This window comes from Alosa alosa, chromosome 15 (assembly GCF_017589495.1).
Source record: "Alosa alosa isolate M-15738 ecotype Scorff River chromosome 15, AALO_Geno_1.1, whole genome shotgun sequence".
Classification (NCBI taxonomy): Eukaryota; Metazoa; Chordata; class Actinopteri; order Clupeiformes; family Clupeidae; genus Alosa; species Alosa alosa.
In genome coordinates, this window is record NC_063203.1 from 2,892,452 (window position 1) to 2,910,035 (window position 17,584).

At 43.9% G+C, this 17,584-nt stretch overlaps 1 protein-coding gene across 6 annotated transcripts in view; it reads left to right on the forward strand.

Annotated features, from left to right (window-relative positions):
• Nucleotides 1-17,584, forward strand: part of gdpd5b (glycerophosphodiester phosphodiesterase domain containing 5b) — a 42,425-nt gene that overhangs the window by 11,528 nt on the left and 13,313 nt on the right. For all 6 annotated transcript variants that reach the window (XR_007195813.1, XR_007195814.1, XM_048264201.1 and 3 more), the window contains 3 exons: nucleotides 4,374-4,548; nucleotides 14,249-14,352; nucleotides 16,984-17,077. Coding sequence is in view for 4 of the 6 variants with exons in the window: in XM_048264201.1 (XP_048120158.1) it covers nucleotides 4,432-4,548; nucleotides 14,249-14,352; nucleotides 16,984-17,077 (315 nt within the window). In the remaining 2 variants the exon portion in view is untranslated. The remainder of the gene's footprint in view (nucleotides 1-4,373; nucleotides 4,549-14,248; nucleotides 14,353-16,983; nucleotides 17,078-17,584) is intronic.

The window sequence follows — 17,584 nt, forward strand, 5'->3', positions numbered from 1 at the left end:
ACTGTATAAAAACGTTAATGTTTGCTCATACCACGTTTTGCTCGAAAGGTGCACAGATCTGCCCACCAGTGTTGCCAACTATTTCAAATGGAAAGTAGCTAAAGCCAGCTCCAAAAGTCGCTAGATGACGTCACACACTAATTTACATATCAATTACGTCACCAGGTCGTGACCCCAAAAAAAAAAAAAAAAAAAAAAACGGTGATGGCCCTTTAATTCCCCTTTACACTTGTTTGCTTTTCTCCTAGACCTACTGAAATGGGCAACTTTAAGAGCCTAATTTAAATATATTTAATTTAATATACTTGTGGTAATTGATACACTTTACACTTCTGTACATCTTGTCATAGTATACACCAGAATGAGCATTAAGTGGCTGAAAAGCAGTCATTTCCAACCTATTCCCAACTGCTGCATTTGCTTTGCACAGCTCTCAAAAAGTCTCCAAGAACGGCAGAAAAAGTAGCTAGATTTGTCGCTAGTCGCTTTTTACAAAAAAAAGTCGCTTGGGGGGTCTGAAATCTCGCTAAAAATGGCGACAAAGTCGCTAAGTTGGCAACACTGCTGCCCACTCCATTTCAAATTCAAACAGCCATGTTATTGGTCAACTGGACTGCCTATACATTTAACTGTGTTGCCCATACATTTAACAAAATGCCACATTCATCCTCTCACAACCTCTACTACATCACAAACGTATAGGCTACTACCTTACTAAGACGCAAAATCAACAAAAGAAAAAATATTATTTGATGACCAAAACTAAGATAGATCAGTGTGTCTAGGCTAGGTTATTGCACATTGCCATCCATGCGGCTGACATATCAGGCCTAAAGGCTACACGCATTAGTATTTTATTAAAGGTGAGATGACTATGAAACTATACAAACAATGTATTAGGCCTACCAAAAAAATATACTTTCCATAAGTACACTATATTACAACTCTAAGTATTAGCAATTGAATACACTTAAACCAAATAAACTTCTTTACCATTTAAAATACACTAACAACAAAGTACACTTTTAAAAAGTACATTACAAAAACACTTTGAATATTGCACAATAAGTATATTTAATTTTAGTACACTGAAGTTGAACTTAATAACATCTACTTTGAAGTATACTTTCTAAAAGTACACATTAAACATACTTTACATAAAGTACATAAAGTGTAAGCATACTTGCTTTATACTTCATATACTTTAGTCATATTTCTAACACACTAAAGTATACTACTTTTTTACCTGGGTTTCTCTTGTGATCACAATCAGAAAACATGTCATAGTGTGTGAGTACTGGTTCAACTTTTGCCTGATGGGCAAAACGTATTACTCTCTCTAGTATTTTAATAGTACTAATCTAATAATGGGCAGGGTGCGAAGTCCTCACTGTATTATTGTGTGACCTGTGGGAGCGTTGCACTTACCCACCCATGTCAGTGCTTATGATCTTGCTCATGGTATTAAATCAGCAAAATGATTAGCTTTTTGCCGATCATTCATATTAGGGCCCCTAGAAATGTTTAAATATGTCTAAATTGCCACGTTCTCTGTCAGAGTGTCATAGAATGCTTTCCCATTGCCTCTCTGTCCATTCCAGTCAGAGCCCCTTTCAGGTATGTACATTCTGTTGTGTTCATGGATACTCCAGGCAGATGTTGTCCTGGACTCAATGCACCTGTCATGCCTGATATCCTGGTAGACTTGAGTGGCTGCCAGCACACATGAGGGAGCTGGTTTCAGTCCAGTGCCCCTCCGTCGGGGCACCCCGCCCTGCCCGGCTCATAGCCTCTGGTCAGTCTGGAGGAGCTACAGCTCCGCTCCCCACCCTTCTGGAGCATTTCAAACAGGGCTTATTATTGTCAGAAAGTGCTGAAGCGTTTCCTCCACTCTGGCGTGTTTGTCTCTGGGTTTTCGTATGAGCAGGAACTGAGGCAGCAGAATGAGAGACCACAGTTCCATTCCTCCTTCACGACTCGCATGGTTCCCCCTCTTCTCTCTTCTGCCTCCTGCCTGTTTGCAGTTTGCAGCTGCTCTGAGTGGGACGGTTTGACATGCGCATGAGGAAGCCTTTCATTTGACCTCTGGCTTTAGGAAAGAAGTGATGGCCTCTTCAGACAGGAAAGGGAAGCCCACTCTGTCCATATCCATTCTGAATGGGTAACAGCAGTGAAACACTTGTTGGCCCCATTCTGTGCTGTGTAATAGCTCAGGGTGAAAAGCAGACACAGGTAGAGATAAACAAACTAAAGCATTTGATTCATCATGTTGGGCAAAGCAGACTTTCTCTCCTTCCATTTACCCCAGCTATGGTGTTATCCAACCTGTATTGCAATTGCATAACCACTTGTTTTGCCTTTTCCTATTTTTCCTTGAGCAAGAGTGCATGCCCAGACAAAGGGATGACTGTATGTCATCACTTAATCATATCAACATTGGCTAATCCTTATCATTATATGACCTGTGTGCTTAACAAGGTCTTATGCAAGCAGTCACGCAGGGTGTGGTGAGAAAGCAACCACTGCTGTTGTTTCCCATTTCTTTTTAGTTTGGGAAGGGATAAGTTGTCCCTGGGCCTTGTTTGTAGTCAGCTGTGCTAAAAACAGAGAACCATTAGCATATTATTATACCTATTTTCGTTATCTGTGTACTTGTATATCAAATGCTAAAAAGCTTGCAAATGTTAGCCCCTACATAGGAATGTTTTATTCATCTTGATGGCTTACCTGGACAGAGTAGGTCAAATCTGGTCTATAGGGCCATGGAATATAGTTTAATCAGGATATCCTGCTGTATTGAATACATTTTGTCTTCTTAAAATGTACTGTCCCCTTCACTGTCTGGGTATGTGGAATAAAAAAGCAGATTGTTCTGCTGTTTGCAGAGCCTTTGCAGAGTTAAGAGCATTGAGCTGTCACACTCCGATGCCAATCTGAGATTGAGAGCTGCCTAAGAGGAAGCTGAACATTAGCATTCCTGTCCATCACTTTAGCCATCTGTGTGTGTGTCTCTGAAGGAGAATGTATTTTTTGAAATTACTGTTAGAATGCCCTATATGGAAAAGGTCTTTAAAAGACATTTAGTAATTACTCCTGTCATGTACAATATTTCCATGATCAATCTGCAGTGAAGAGCTTACATTTTGTACTAAAATGGCTTGATGCCCTTCAGCACGCTTTAAAAAGATAAATAATTTTTCTTTGGAACTATAGGAAAGGGGCCATAGTTATGTTTGTAAACACACTGTTATCAAGCATACTATATATAATTAAAATATGAATATGATTTTTTCACATATGGAGCATTGGGAGCCCAATAGATGGCAAGGCTGTTCGATTCCTAGTAAGCAGTGATGTGAAGAGGCTCTGGCCTCTGGTGAGAAGCAAATGAGGGCCTGCATGCTACAGTGTGCCTCGCTCCCTCCAGGGGCCTGACTGGCGTTTGGACTGCTGTGGGGAGTCTGATAAGCAGGAGGCCCCCGAGGAGAGAGGAGACCTGCATGCAGGCCAGAGCTAGTGGGGACCAGAATTCCCAGCCCACCATCAACCTCTGGGGAAAAAAAACAAAGTCATTATGGCCAGTGATGTGTGAACCCTTTGAACTCGTGCATGATTGCCTGCATACAAGTCACTCTGCAAAAACTCTCATTGATCAAAGTCAGCACAAGTTGGGTTTGAAACGGTAGCCTATTAGCTCATTGAAAGCAGGCTAAAGGTAGGCTTATAGTTCATTCCCTAAACTTCATGGAGCTGCTTGCTGAGGCCTGCAGTGCAGATGTTGAATCTTGGTGGGAGTGTGACACATGTAATAAGATGTTGTGTGGCTGACTCACTGGTGTTTGTGTGACATGCTGATTAGACGGGTGAGCATTGAAAATGATTAGTCATGTACGGGAACTCTGATTAGAGGGGCTCACGGGTGGTGATTGGATGATTTGGTTCCCTCAGTAGAAATTACTTCTTTTTTTTAAGAATAAATATGTTCATTTGGATGAAGTGAATAATCTGTCTTGTGTGCTCTGTTCAGTTTCAGTAAATAGTTTTAAGCAGAGCCTTATAGATAGATCTCTAGGACTCTGGTTTTAAGGTGTCTTGTTTCCTAGTGCTATATTTAATCTATGTGTGAATAAGGGTATTTCCATAGGATCTACAGCACTTGTGTAATTTAGCCGGTCTGTCTAAATAGGCCTACATCTTCCAATAAGACTCATCATTTGCTAGCTTTTAACAGACATACTGTAGAATGTTGTCATTTAAAAAAAAAAAAAACAGTTCGGTTGGCCCCCAACTCACTGTTGTCCATACCAAAGATTCTAGAATCTTTGGTCCATACAATAACAATTCTATGTGCCTCATGTTTTGTGTTCACCCAGGATTGGCAGATCTGAATGGGATGTTAGTGTGGTGGGGTGGAGGACCGACTGAAGGAGCATGGTGAAGCACCAACCCCTGCAAGTCTACGAGAGGCAGCTCTGTTTGTCATGTCTGACGGGGATCTATGGATGCCGCTGGAAACGCTATCAGCGGTCACATGATGACACCACCAAGGTAGGGGAGAACCTGAGAGCTCTGTTCTAGAATCTTTGGTTGCCAGATGTAATGAAGACTTAGCTAACGTTAGTTGACCTGCAGCTGCTTTAACGTTTCTCCAACCATGACCCAGCTACACATTACGGAAACAGTGAAAACAAAAAATACCTCTCTAACCAACGTAACATATTTAGCTGAAGTTAGCGATGCAGATGAAGTTTAGCCTAGGCTACCTGTTGTGGAGAAATATGGCCAGCTCTGCGTCAGACTTGATATTCTTCGTTTGACGAAGACGTCACCATCTCAGGAAGCTCCTCCGATGTCCACTTAATTTGTTTATTGTTTTAATTTTGGAAATTTGCCTGCCTCTTGTAGGCGTTCATGACTACAACTGACAGCTGTTGACAGTTGGCCTTTGCTAATTTGGCAACACAAATAGGAGGACGCGTTAGCCCATTATTAATATAATTCATCAATATATAATTATCAATTCATCGTGTTTCCTTACTCTCTGACAACATATGGTGATCATTTTTGTAATGGTTACAGTTTATTTTCCATTATTTCCTACATACTGGTCCTTTAAGTACGATGAAGATTTGGTGCAAAAATAATGGTGCGCACATAAAAAGCTTGAGATTTGTATAGAAATGGATATTAAAGGTCCAGTATGTAGAAAATAATGGAAAATAAACTGTAATCATTCCAAAAATGATCACCATATGTTGTTAGAGAGTAAGGAAAACCCCAGCTGGTTTTAAAATGCCACAATCAGATCTCTGCTCCCTGATGCATTTCGCTGGGTGGCTCTTCATTTGGCCACAGGGCTCATTGATCCACTCTATCCAACTGGTCTGTGTGGAGTTTGGCTTTATCTAATGTTATCATATTCACCCATGTGACACCAGTCCCAAGTTCTATTGAACTGGCTCTCCCATTTTGTGTTGCTATGATCACTAATCACCCCAGCATCACAAAAAAAGACCCAGATAAGCAATTAATTACAGTATTGATGTGATCAATTTCATTGTATTCACTCCCATTAATCAAATATTCTAACCCCAAGCTCATATGCTTTGCAAATGTGATTTATAAAGGGAAAGTAATTAAATATTAACATAATAATTGACATTTATTTAATGATCTGGCCCAGGACATGATTTACGACAGAGATGAAAGATGCCAGACCCAGAGGGAGGGGTGGTGTGGGGGAGGGAGCAGGAGGTTGGAGCGTGGTGCTCCATCTCCCTGCTTCTCACAGAGGCGGAGGGGGGCCCAGGAGAGCAGCTGAGCTCCTTAGTGGGGAGATTGATGGATGCAGGGAGAAAACAGGGCGCCGAAGAAGACAAGGGTAATGCATGGGCTCGAGAAGCACACAGCAGACTTTTGTGGTATTATTACCTCAGCCAAAGCAGGTCTGGACGCTCGTGAGAGAGAGAGAGAGAGAGAGAGAGAGAGAGAGAGAGAGAACACATGTCAGAACTGCAGCTGCGTGTTTGCTCGTGTGCCCTCTGCTTCTGGAAGCTTCTCTTCTGACCTTGATTTTCCTCTCACACTGCACAAGAACACCTCCCGTAGATCCTCTGTGGACCCTGGAAATAGACAAAGGCAACCAAAATGCTGGAGATTCATCAATGTTTAAAGATCTACACGCCTATTGATTTGCATGGATTTCTTTTTTTGTGTGAGATAGTATTTAATGGTGGAATTTGAGCAGAGGAGAGGGTTTCCTGTTGTGTGCAGGATGACCTCTCAACAGGTCACCCGGCCCTGTCAGCAGTTTCAGCGCAGCTTCAGCCAGTGTGCAACGCTGGGGTTGGCCTGCTGGAGAGAGCTCAAGCCATGTGAGGACGTGGATGGGGATTGGGATCGCTCCCCTCAGCTCAGCCCTCGGCCTGCATGGCTGTGTGTGGCTGTTGGTCTGCTCATGCTCCACACTCACACACTGCTGTGTCAGTTACTCAGTGAGGTCTCGCAGCAGTTATCCCCAGGTAACAAACCATTCAGTCATTTTCAGCTCTTTTTTTTAAACAAATAAACAAAAAAACATCTCATGGACTCGCTCGCTTATCTATTCAGCCTGAATCCGTAGTCTAGATTTTTTTTTTTAATGCTATGAGCTTTTTCCTCATTGGCTATGAATTGAACGTACCCAGACCATGCATGGCAGATGATGTATAAGTATATATACTTTTTTGTTCCCGTGAGGGAAATTTGGTCTCTGCATTTAACCCAATCGGTGAATTAGTGAAACACACTGCACACAGTGAACACACAGTGAGGTGAAGCACACACTAATCCCAGCGCAGTGAGCTGCCTGCTTTAACGGCGGCGCTCGGGGAGCAGTGAGGGGTTAGGTGCCTTGCTCAAGGGCACTTCAGCCGCGGCCCACTGGTCGGGGCTCGAACCGGCAACCCTCCGGTTACAAGTCCAGAGTGCTAACCAGTGGGCCACGGCTGCCCAATGTATATCCTTGTTCCTCCATATGATTTCATATGAGGGATAATACAATTATAAAGATAATACATCAGTTATATCATCCCATGAAGCCAGGCATCAGCCTATCTCTTCTGTTTTTATTGAGTCTCAATAAATTGTACTTAAGAAAATCCAAAGGGCTTCAAGGGAATTGTATCATAGGTGATGGTTTCGGGAGTTTAGCATCCTAACTCTGAATAATGATGTTTTATGGGCCTGGTTTCACCAGACACAACTACATGTACTTCCCTCAGTGAAATGCAAATGAGTGGTGATGCTAGGTGGGCAGGCCCAGGCTACAATTGATCATCTACTACTGAGTTTCAAATGCTAGAGCTAGTCTCCTTTCATCTCAATGTAAAATCAAAGAAACTTTGTACAGTATGCATGAATGCATTTGAAATCTCTTCTTTTGACCAGCCTGTTGTCGTGGCTACATGATGGATTGCAAGTGCTTGTAGCAGCCAAAACAAACAGCCAACAAAAGAGGTTGCACCAGTGGCACCATAGCATTGATATTTGGCCTTCAGATGTCTGAGATGACTGAGAAGTTAAATACTAATGATGTATTTAACATTAATATTTTATCTCTCCGTCTCGAATCTGTGCCAATCCCCCAAGACCGTTATCTTGACTTTGGGGTGTAGATTTCCTCATCTTTCGTCTTAGCTAGACTTAATTGATTACATCTAGACTATATAGGCCAGGCTATTCTACATATGAGATTATATTTAGTCTGTCTATCTGACCTCTCCCCCTCCCTACCTGAATGCTGTAATAAGGGGCCCTTGTGGGAAAGTGCTCCCTTTGTGAGGCTCTGTGGGTGGCCGCAAGGTTAGCTGTGCTCTATAGAGGGATGCCTGTCACACTGAAAGACGATCTGATCTCAGTAATAATTGAGAGTGTTTCCATTAACTCTGTCTTTACCTGTAACACACAGCAGTACCAGGCCAAGACATGAGCTCCAGTAACCCCCACATCTCTCTATCTCTCCATCTCTCTCTCTCCCTTTCTCTTGCTCCTCTAGTACACGCTGACATAAACAACAGCCAGCGCTATGACTTGAACAGTTTGGGGTACATTTGGGAAGGAAGGAGGGGGTCTCTGGCTGTCTGTCTAAACATGATAAACACAAACATCAGCTCAATTGCACGGGTGTCAGGGCCACAGGTACACTGCAATATTATGCCCAACTACACTACATGAGAGTGTTGAAAAAGCAGCTCGGTGTATCGAGGGCAACCTAATGCAGCTGGGCCTCCTGCCAGTCTGCGTCCAGGCCCATTTCCACAGCAGAGTGTACAGGCATCCGACACTCTCAATATTCACGCCGGGAGGGAATTATATTTCAGCATCCTCGCTCTCCTCTTTCTTTCACTCTTTCTTTCTGTCTCTCACTCTATTTATTTTCTCTCTCTGTCCTCCAAGGTGATCTGGAATGTGCTTGGACTGTTAGATTTAATCCCCCATGGCTGTCACCATGGCGATTCCCTTTGTGTTCACCTCTCTGTGGGTGGGGGTTGTTTGCATGCAGTAATTGCATGCCATTTCTTTTCTTCCTTTCATAAATGAATCATTCACTCACTTTGTGTCTACTATAAGTCTCTTGTGCCACTTGATGGGCCAACCTCAGGTTATATTTGCCTTTTTTTCCCTTGTTTTTCTGTCTCTTGCCTTCCCACAGTCAGTCCTCTCCTCCTGTTGACTGACTCTGAGCTGTGCGGCAGAGATCTACCAGCTTAAGGCATAATCTGCTGGAGGTGTTTACATCAGCCATGCTGCTGTGCTGAATGCCAGCCAGCAGACTAGATCACATGAGTTGCCCTCTGGTCATAAACCATATGGTGACCCGATGGCATCGAAATACCTGGGAAGGATTTACAGCGAATCTCTGGACTCTGAGGGCTAGATGTCTATTGCCGTGTTTGCATTTTCTCAGGCAGCAGTTTCTCCTTGGCAGGATGATTTATTGACTGCTTAGTTTCTTCTTTGCAAATTAAATTGATACGTGTAATATGTCTGACATTGGGCATAAATTGGTTCGGGGTGAGTCAGCAGATCACACCAGATGGAAGCTGTCCCTTTTCAGTCAGTTTGGCTCTCTCCGCCCCCTCCCCATGTCAGACCCAACTGTAGTGCTCTCAGCCAGCCCTTGGGGATTAGTTCTGTCTGGCCATGTGTGCATGTCAGGAGTCCTATGAGCTCGCTTGCTCTTAGCTGAGGCACAGGGCACAGAAGAAGAGGGCATCATGGGCATGGTGGAGAGGTTGGGTGGAGCTGCCCTTCCCGTGGCTGTTTTTCCTCTGCTGTGATCCATATACACACACCAGATGCTGAGCTGGCCTGGGAGAGAGTGATGTGGGATGAAAGTGTGTGTGTGTGGGTGGAGGGACTGAAAAAAAGAGAGGGAGATGGACAAGGTGAAAGGTTGAAAGAGAAAAAAGAATGTGTACAGAGAGAAAAATGGACACATTGACCTTGTCTTCTCTTCTCCTGTTAACTAGTGATGGGCAAATGAAGCTTTGGTGAACCACTAAACCACATCAGTGTGAAGCTAGCGACACTAATGGAAAAAAAAAAAACAATATGGCCGCCACATGTAAGGTAAGGACTTTTATGTTGAAAAATGTATGCGTAGCGGCCATCTTTTTGCTTTTCAGCTAGGTTCATACTGCTGTGGTTCAGTGGTTCACCAAAGCTTCATTTGCCCATCACTACTGTTAACCCCATACTGAGAGGACTTGAGTCATCCATGCTTTTCACCAACATGATTTTTTCTTTTGATTGATTAGCATGTGTCTGACCACTTTGTGGTGAAAGGTTGTCCTAAGGACCAACATGTAACCACATAGCCCCATTTACACTCGGCCAAGCCTTGTGCTTGAACACTACTGTATTTCTGTGCAAAAATTATATCCCTATTCAGTGGGTATTATGTATGTCATTCTACATTTTAGTCCTAGCTCCCTATCTAATGATACTGTGGAGTTCTCCTAACGTAATAGATTTGATTGGGGTTGAATATCTAGGCTGTTTTATGTCTGCATTCATCTGCTTGTTATTTGGACTTTATAAATATTAATGAAGTCTGAACAAGCTGCTTGAATAAGTCATGGCGGTAAATATTTATGCACATTTAACTGGCATTAGCACGTGTGGGTGCTATGCATAATTCACACCTCTTCAACTGTCATATGAAACCCATAGCGGAAGACAAGGAAATGTCTCTGGAGGTTAAAGTGTCTTATATTTGTGCTGTTGATGAAGAGACACTGGATAGTGTGTGTGTGTGTGTGAGAGTATGAGAGAGAGAGAGAGGCTAAGAGAGAGCGCACTGACACGGTTTTCTCTAAGACCCCAGACTAGTGTAGTAGAGTGGCCCTCTGCAGGCAGATGATGAAACGGCTTCTATGAGAGGGAAACATCAAGACGGTCAAGTGTTTTGATCAATATTCAGTAACCAGTTGATAAGTCGTGTGTGTGTGTGTGTGTGTAGGCATGTGAGCGTGAGAAACAGACAGAAAAGGAAAAGATTTAAGGGATTTTAGGTTTGGTCAAAGCCATACCCCCAACACAATCCCTCCCACACAGACACGCACGCGCGCTCGCACACGAGTTCTGTAAGCCACAAGAAGTCTTTCTGGTAACATCAGGCCACATGATTTTGCGCCTGTCCGCAGTGATGTAACCGCAAGCTGTTTGGCAACCCTCTCACTACAGTGTCCGTAATGTAGCTCCACATTCCACCACCTGTACAATGCATCTCTTGCCGTGCAAAACAGCTTTTATCAGGACAATTACAGCATCGAACTGTATGCTATATGTACATTGGTTGCTTGGAATACTTTCACCTCAACGTGTTTTATTTTTCATTTTTTATTACTATGATTTTTTATTACTATGATCTTTACCTTTTAAACTATCCTTTCACTATTGCCCTTTTATGCTTTTATTTGTTATTACTGTTTGCTTTTGTTTATCTAAAGCACATTTAATGACCTCTGTATGAAATGCGCTATATAATTAAACTTGACTTGACTTTTATTGCTAGTGTGCAGTGTTGTACTTTACTGTACCTTTCTCCACATATTTCTGCACTGGTTTAGTCCGAGAGGTCTGATTGTGGGTCATTGTGTCTTACCTGTGTGACCCTGAAGAGACTTCCCACACAGCAGGCCCCGGGTCAGTGAGGGGAGGGCATGAAGCCCAGACTCTCCACCCTCAGAGCAGTAAGAGCTAAGGATGTTGCTCCCATAATCCGTGGCTGTTGTTCCGTGTTTGTTTTAACCCCCCACACACACACACACACACACACACACACAACCAGATGAGTCCTCTAAGCTGCTGGAAAATCTTCAGATGGTATAAAACCGCACGGTTTTGCGCCCGTCCACAGTGATATAACCACAGGCTGCTGGCCAACACTCACTCACCACAGTGCCAATAATGCAGCTGAGCATTCAAACACTTGTTAAAAGCATCCATGCGCAGTTTAAAATGATCCTGTTGGTTGTTGCCGTGCGTCTGGAGCCAGTGTTTTCATAATGTCCTCAGCTTAATTTTGATGGGCCATATGGACATGTGAAGGAGACACAAACACACCTGACCTGTTGTCATTGTCAATGCTGCCAAGGCATTAAACTATGTAGTTTTGTGGTCACTAAAATCCCATAAAAGTCTAAAAACAGCTTTTACGGCATGGCAAGGCAAAATGTGCTGCTGAAATACCTACGTATGTTGACTATGTTTAATCAGTGAAAGCTGTAGTGTCGATTGTGTAGGAAGGCAAGTCTGAGAGCCTGTGTTAAACACCAGAACAGCAGTTTCAGGTGGGACTAGCATTTATCAGCTCAGTGAATGTGAATAGGGTTTCATGCGCTAAGGGTCCCAATTTGAGACAATCCTACTGAGTGTTGGGAAAGAAAAGACAGCAGGGGCACAGAGAGGGGTGCCAGAAAGTGAGACAGAGGAGGGAGAGACAGGCACTCTCAGTCTGGGTTACCGAAGGGCTGGTCATGAAGTGGGCAGATTTACTTCTCCTGAGATGGATAGTAGCCTGCCACAGAGAACTTTGTCCACTGATGTACAACCCTCTCTCTAATTGAATGAGTCTGCTTGAGTGCAATTCCCATATATGCCAACAGCAGCTCTCCACTAAACCCTCCCCTTCCCACAACATATAAACAGGAACAGCCTGCATCACTTGTCATTTCAGTCTGTTTGTGACGTCACATTCTGCCAAACTTTTTTATGAGTTTGGCCATGTGTCCTATATAAAATCCTTGTTTTACAGTCCTGTAAGTCTGTATAGTATTGCTCTTATGTACTAAGAAATTTGCAGGGTTTGCTATACATGCTAGGCTAAAGTTATTTTGCCATCAATGAATTGTTGTAGTTTATACTTTCGTGCAATCCATTCATACACATATTTCCTTTAAGTCATGAACTTTTTAGAATTGGCCCTTTAGTCTGGTTACACAAACAGTATTTATAGCATCAATCATGTCCTTTCCCTGCTGGCAAAGTAAGGGACTCCTATTTTGGAAAGGATGCTTCAATTTCTGTAAGAAGGTTTTAGGAAGAGATGGTGTGTGATGGAAGGGGTCTGCTGTGTTGCGTCATTGCTGCTTCTCTGGAACATTCCTCTTAAGCGTGTGAGTCAGGGCCGGGTAGTGTGCTTGTTTACTCCCACATAGAGCTCTGCTAGCGCACTCTATTCCTGGGGAGGACACTTGTTGAGTGCCAACACATGTTGAGTTGGTCTTCCCACTCCTCTGATAATGAAAGAATGTGGTCATCCTCTGATGTTGCCAGGTGATGTGTACCTGGCTGCCACATGATTTGTTGCGTCAGTTATGCAGTTAGCGTCTTTCATGTGCATGAATCATTTACAGTATACCACTAACCACTAGTTCTTGTTGACATAGCAGCCCAGTCAGTTTCTATGCCTTGTCACAAGTGTGGCGTTACACCTCAGTGCTTCCTAAGGAATCCTTCCCAAGCATTTCATAAGAAGCCGTCAGAACATTTTTGAGAGGACGTTAAGACATGATGGAACATGGAGGGCAGTTTTTTTCCTGCTCAGCATGTTTGTTTGTGTGCTACTGCTGCTGGAGCCTGTTCAGTGGCCACCCAGTCCCCAGGGCACTCCACCCTGTCAGAAATGGGAAAAACAGACAAGCTCGCTTTGGGGTTGTAGAATGCCCTGAGCCTAACGGGTCTGTAAGAAGCATAGCGACATAGAACGCCACAGGTAGGGTTAATATGCACCAATGTCATGTTATGTTCTTTTTCTTAAGAGAGAAAAAAAAATCCACACTGATGTGACCCAAATCACTCCTGTTTTACATATTGGACATATCGCTTAATCCATCACTTGCAATGTTAAAGACACTTTTAAGGGGCAGAAACAGTGTCTTGATTAAATATGAAGTGGTGCTGGAGTGGTGCACTCTACTGTCAGTGCCTGTTGCCATTCCCTGCAGGCCAGTTCATGGTGTTTGGCATAAGCCCCATATGAAGGAATTAGTTGCCCTGCCAGAGAGAAATGCCCCCTTAATATGAGACCAAGAGAGAGAAACAGAGAGAGAGAGGTGGGGGAGGCCATTCCAGGTCTGAGGGGCAGCAGTGTCCTGCCAGCCGCTGACCTGTAGCACGTGCCAGTGATGCCGTGGACCACGCTGGCTGCCCTGACCTGCCTTATGTAACCATCATCACTGTGTGTGTGTATTCTCTTGTGTCTGTCCATCATTTGTGCATATGTGTGTGTGTGTGTGTGTGTGTGTGGTTGGTTGGTTCTTTTTTGTGGTAGATGATTCTGCGTGTTTGCAGAAGGATCAGTGGTATTGAGCTGAAATGGGTTCACATTCTCAGTCTAAATGGGATCGGACAGCCGCTAAGGCCCTGGGGTTGACCCCACTACTGGCCTGTGGAGTCATGTGTGATGAAGAAATGCCTATGAATACAAAGTGGCTGTACATGGAACAGCAGATGAAGCCGCTATAAGTGACCTCTGTGTTGGAGTGCCCCTGTGTGTGTGTGTGTGTGTGTGTGTTATCCTATTTAGAAAATGCATTGGATTTGAATGACACTACTGCTACAATCTATCAATACGCTTGTAATTAGCAACAATTTCTGTTTCATTTGCAATGGATGTATGAGATCATTGCTATTGACATTTATATCTTTTTCTCATATTTCTAATTGAAATGTGGGTCTGCTTGTTTGTGTTTGTTTACAGTGGGAGTTCCTGTGGTCCCTCATCTTGTTTGCCACCTTCTCGTTACTACTGGTCTGGTTCTACTTCTGGTGGGAGGCACACAATGACTACAATGAGTTTAACTGGTGAGTGCCTCCTTACAAGGCTCACAGTGCTATATTTACTAAATGATGCTGAACCATCAGGGTACCCTCTGTTCCAACAGACGCTAACTATCTGGCCAGGGTGGATATGAATAGGCCTGAATAAAGGTGGAGATTTAGAACAGGTACCCCGAGTGGCCGTAGCTACACTGATTTGACAACAGCTAAGGGGCGTTGTTAAGCATGACGTGCTAGTGGAGTACTAAAACCCCCCCGTAGCTGTTGGATAATCAGTGTAACCTACAGACTCGAATGGCTTATTGCTTTTCTAAAATGGTTACTACATACAGTATATCTGTCAATATTTCATAAAATAAAGGCACAGCAACAAGAAATGTAACGATTTATTCATAGATAACCATTCTTCCGCCAAGAAATACATTTCCTCTATCGGAATGGTTGCCAAGCAACTTTTATATGAATTTGTGGTGGCACAGTAATATAGAATGAAATGCGGTCAAGGTGTAGGGCTATGCTGGATTTTACAATGGCATCAACCACGATTCAACCAATCATAATCAAGGACCGGAACCATCCATTTTAGAAATGCCGCTGTATTCATACCATTTCTACAGTGTGTCCTGTCAGGGCCCAGTGAAATGCTGACTCCTCTAAGTGTGAGTCTGGATTAGACATCTGTGGCTCTTTAGGGGAACATGTGCACAGTGCAGAAGGACGTGGACAGAAAGTGTCTCTCTTAAGCCTCGCAGTTAGAGGCCATGGGACAAATGATGATGTGGATGCTTTGTGGATATCATGCAACTTCTTGTAGTTGTAGTGGACTTTTCTGTTCTGTTTCCTGAGTGAAGTTTCTAGAAACACAGTTGTCACTTAACTGAGAAAAAGCATCCAGATGTGTTTATCTGTAGGGAAAAGAAAAAGCCTGTGCAGACGCTCTAGCCTCGCCCTGCTCAGGGGGGCGGTGGCATTTCAGAGGAGGGCCCTGCTGTGTGCCTATTTCAATGTTTCCCCTTTAAATGTCACCACTCACCCCTCATTTCGCTGTGTTTATTTGTATTAATCACTGGAGATGTCTGGCTCTTAGGCAAGACTGGTAGCAAATACGCGCTTGTGATCTCCTGTTACTTGCACGTGGCCCCCTAAACTCATTTTGGATAATCCTCTTGTTTTTTTCCCCACTCTCTGTAATCTGGGCAGAGGAAGGGAGCTCTCTGTCCATACCGATTACAGCAAACATTATTTAGCTTCGGTCATCCTTGCCCGGCAATCTTGGCTACATTTGGGTTTAAAATGCCAAACGGCCACCAGCCATTTTCCTTTCTCTTCTCGCGCTCTGCAACACCATGACCTTGCATGTGGATTTCAATGGGAAATGAAGCTGACATTTTTGAACAGTAGACATGTTGGGTTTTGTAGAGGCATCGTTTCTTGGAGAGAGGGCAACACTGGCCTATCCATTTGTCACAGATGGAGTGTGGTGTTGTGTTGTCACCAGATGGCAGGTGATGACGCCATCTAGTATGGAACCGATGAGAGAGCGAACGCAGGACACAAGTGCAGCTCCTGTGAGCTGTAATGCTGTGCTGTGCTTCAAGGTTACGCTTGTCCCCCTCACCCTCTTGCCCATCACTGTCCTCTCGCCCATCACTGGCACGCACGCACACACGCACACACACACACACAAATTGAGAGCGAGAAAGAGAGAGAAGGAGTACAGCAGTAGTGATTAGAGGCCTTGTTCTTGGCTGGTGCGGCTGTATGTCTGACCTCCCCCTGGTGAGCTCCCTCAGGTCCGCGCCAGCAGCACCAACGATAAGACCTCAGGAATGTAATCAGCTCTAAACCTCTCTGATGTGACCCCCCTGCTGGCCCACAGCTAGTCTCTGGAGACACAGATGGAGAGAGAGAGAGAGCGAGAGTGTCCCAAGTCCAGACTACCCCAGGAGTTTACTTAGGCCTCCCTCCTCCTTTCATTTCGGGATGTTTTCCTCCTCTTTTTCAGACATGGCTACTAGTGGATTAGCTCATAAAGCAGGGCAGCTCACAATGTAGACACCATATGTCTGCTCCATTAAGGGATTATTTGTGATTAGAATTTGTGTGTGGGGTGGAGGCCTACAGTGTTAGGTCACAACACTTTACAGTTGTTACTTGCTTTTAATGTGTCGTCTTAAACTCAACTCTTAAACTCAGCTCCACTCCCCATAGCTAGTTGGGGTGCCTGTCCCAAATTGTGTCATCACCGTCATCACTGTCTTGCCAGTGGAGCCGTGGCCTACTGGTTAGCGCTTCGGACTTGTAACCGGAGGGTTGCCGGTTCAAACTCCAACCAGTAGGAACGGCTGAAGTGCCCTTGAGCAAGGCACCTAACCCCTCACTGCTCCCCAAGCGCCACTGTAGCAGGCAGCTCACTGCGTCAGGATTAGTGTATGCTTCACCTCACTGTGTGTTCACTGTGTGCTGAGTGTGTTTCACTAATTCACGGATTGGGATAAATGCAGAGACCAAATTCCCCTCACGGGATCAAAAGAGTATATATACTACACTTAAACCCTACACTCTTTTCCTATTGCACTGTCTTTTCCTGCTAGCCATTAGCCTGTAATGGCTAACCTTCCAGGCTGCTTGTGTAACACCTCTCTGCTCCAACAGGTTTTTATATAACCGCTCAGGAGAGTGGAGCGATGGGACGGTTCCAATCCTGGCCACCACTGCCGCTGGCTTCACATACATAGCCTTTCTACTGGTGAGTTCCAGTGAAGCTAATGACCCGGAGGGGTGAGAGTTTATGCTGAGGCTTGACTCTTATCTGACAGCCAAAAGCCATCTACCATTAGATATTGCTTGTGACTCACTATTTATGAAACCGCACTGTTTGAAAACCCACAAATTTGTTGCTGGTAAATTTGCATCTTTCCCTTTTTTAATATGTGAAAGATGGTGGTGATATCAAAGAAGGAAAAAGGCCATACATGACATGTGCACTTTTCGGCTTAGCGCCTTCTTCAGTGTGCTCAAGTTAATGAACATTAAAACCTAACTTATATGTTATATACGTTATTTCCTTCTTTGATATATCACTCATACGTTTGGCCTAGCACTCTTAGAAAGAATAAGAAATGAAGTGAAACCTGCTCCTACCACACAATTCTTAAAGATGTAAATGAGCAAAAGCTTCATCAAAATAGCCAGTTGGTATGAAGCTACTTCTGACTGTGCACCTGTATGTGATTTAACATTATATCTCACTTTA